Raw genomic sequence first — 2,383 nt, 5'->3', positions numbered from 1 at the left:
CTCCACCCGCTCCCACCCCAAAATTGCCAGAAACAAAAGCTGTGGTCAGAAATGTCCCAGCTCCAGCGAGGCGGGCGCAGGCAGCACTCAGCTCTCATCCTGGATTTATGGCTGGGGTTTTGGTTCCAGCCAGCCGTGGCGAGGAGCTATCGGCCTTTCAAGTTTGTACAAAACCCAGTAACCTCTCCTCACACAGGGGACTTATTAAAGCTGTTCCCACAAAGCAAAATGAGCTGAACCACTTCCCACGCCCGGCCAAATCTGTTTTTAGGCAGTGGGAAAATCCTTTCCCCTCTGTGCTGGAGCTGGAGCTGTCAGTGATGTGCTCAGCCCTGCCTGGCCCAGCGAGGGTCAATGCCACACGCTCCTCATCTGCTTTACAGGAGGGTGGAAAGCTGGGAAATGCCGTGGCAGGGGTTTGCAAGACACTGGTATGTGGGGATCTTCACGCTGCCCTCCGTGCTGCTTGATCTCCCCACGCTTTGGAGAGGAGCATCGGGCTGCTCTTATGATGGAGAGGAGCTCGGTGCCTGGGGATTGCCAGGCTTTCCCTCCACCCCCAGATATTTTTGCTTTGCAGATTTAGTCTCTGCAGTAAATGGGTGTCTTAGTTTACAGTGAGAGTTTACAAAGCTTGGGAGATGATACACAATCTCCAGCTGATCCCACGAGTGTAACGGCTGCTCTGCAGAAAGCCTTTTGCTGGCTGCACAGGCACGGCAGAGTACAGCCTCTGCTCACCCTGACCCAGCACAGAGCAGCAGCAGAGAGAAAATGTGGATGCCAGGGCTGCAGCCAAGGGCTGAGAGCACCAACACAGCCAAAGGGAGGGCAGAGCTGCCCTGAGAGCCAAGCTTCCAGGTCTTTCCTGGCCAGACCATCAGGTATCACTGCCCTTGAGATACACGTGTGTTAGGAGGGGTAACACACTGGTTCCTCTCTGGGGCCTGAGTAGCACCAGGCATGCCCAAGGCTTGGTGACAAACCACAGTGCAGGTCTCTGTCCCCCACCATGAGGTGGGTCTGGGGGCAGAGGACGTCCAGAGCCCCATGGCAGCCCTGCTGCTCCCTGGAGAACCGATGCAGGGCATGGCATGGCTGGTACCTGTCTGGCAGGCTTGCCCCATCCAGCCAGGCAGGCAGGCACATTTCCCGGGGAAGGGGCAGCTCCCACCGTTCTGACATGGCACCCAGCAGAGAGCTGTGGGACCAAACATGAGCACAGTATCACCAGGCAGCTCTGGGGGATCCTAAGCTCCCTCTCCTCACACCATGAGTGTGTGTACACACACAGTGCACACACACAGTGCACACACACACACAGCAAAACGGACACCAGCACCAGTCTGGGACTGGGATGCTCCACATCATCCCCAGAGCAATGGGGTTGAGCTGGAGAGGGTGCACAGGGCACAGCATGGGTGGAACAAACAGGACCTTGGTTTTTGCAGCCCAAGGTGCCTGCAGCCAGCACAGTCGGGAGGGAGGAGGGTGGACGGGCAGCAGCAGACCCTGGGAAGCCACTGATGTGCTCTGAGCTCATCTGGGGATGGACTAACTGCTGATGTTTTGCATTTGTTTTGTGCTGTACATCACAATTGCCTCCTGAAAGCATTCCTCTTCCATTACTGCTGATTTATATGGAAACGACTTACTCATCTTACTCTGGTAACTATAAAATTAATAAGTGATCCCAAAGGAAAAAGGCCTGCAAGGCAGCAGAGGAAGGCTGAGAATTAATCAGAAATTGAACCACATTTGGTTGTGATGTTGAAAATTTAAATGTTTTCCTACAGGGAGAATCTGCCTGACAGGCAGAGTGCCAGTAAATTAAGGGAGCTGGCTGCCAGGGCTCACCCAGGGACCTGAGCTCCCCAGCCATGGGGTCTGGGGGAAGGACGAGCGCTGGCACCGCGGTGGCACAGCAGCCTCTTACCTCTGTTGCAGCTGAGCGCGTGGCTGTTCACTCTGCTCCAGCCAGGACAGCACGAGGCCGCGGGCTGGGGCAGCTGCCTGGACGCTTGCCGGTAGGCAACCCTGTAGATGGTCCTACAACACAAAGATGGGGCTGAGCTGGGTGACTAAGAATCCACCCTAACCCCCCCCATCCCGCTCCCATGCCAGTGGGTCAGACCCTCTGCCCAGGGGCTGGGAGCTCCTTCCCCACGGATCAAGGCAGGACACCCCGTTCTGCAGCCCCTGTGGGTCGCTGCCTTGCTGGGATGGATCTGGGCCCCTCTCAGGGACCAGGTCCCTTGGGTGGGCAGTTGTCCTCACCTGTAGGTGCTGCAGAGGCGGTGGTCCTGGCAGGTGGTGAGGTAGGGCTGGTAGACGGGCTGGATGTGGGACTCAGCGTAGGTAGCCATCCGGCTCTGTGGTGTCG

At 57.1% G+C, this 2,383-nt stretch overlaps 1 protein-coding gene across 1 annotated transcript in view; it reads right to left on the bottom strand.

Moving 5' to 3' along the window:
• EGFL7 (EGF like domain multiple 7) overlaps positions 1–2,372 on the bottom strand; it is a 6,631-nt gene extending 4,259 nt beyond the window's left edge. The window contains exons 1-3 of the mRNA XM_010176890.1: positions 2,278–2,372; positions 1,937–2,049; positions 1,106–1,201 (exon numbers count right to left, since the gene is read on the bottom strand). Coding sequence (XP_010175192.2) covers positions 1,106–1,201; positions 1,937–2,049; positions 2,278–2,366 — 298 coding nt within the window. The 5' untranslated portion in view covers positions 2,367–2,372. The remainder of the gene's footprint in view (positions 1–1,105; positions 1,202–1,936; positions 2,050–2,277) is intronic.
• Between the last annotated feature and the right edge of the window lie 11 nt (positions 2,373–2,383).

Source organism: Antrostomus carolinensis, unplaced genomic scaffold, assembly GCF_000700745.2.
Source record: "Antrostomus carolinensis isolate BGI_N321 unplaced genomic scaffold, ASM70074v2 scaffold20481, whole genome shotgun sequence".
NCBI lineage: Eukaryota > Metazoa > Chordata > Aves > Caprimulgiformes > Caprimulgidae > Antrostomus > Antrostomus carolinensis.
This window is presented reverse-complemented; position numbering and strand designations above follow the sequence as displayed.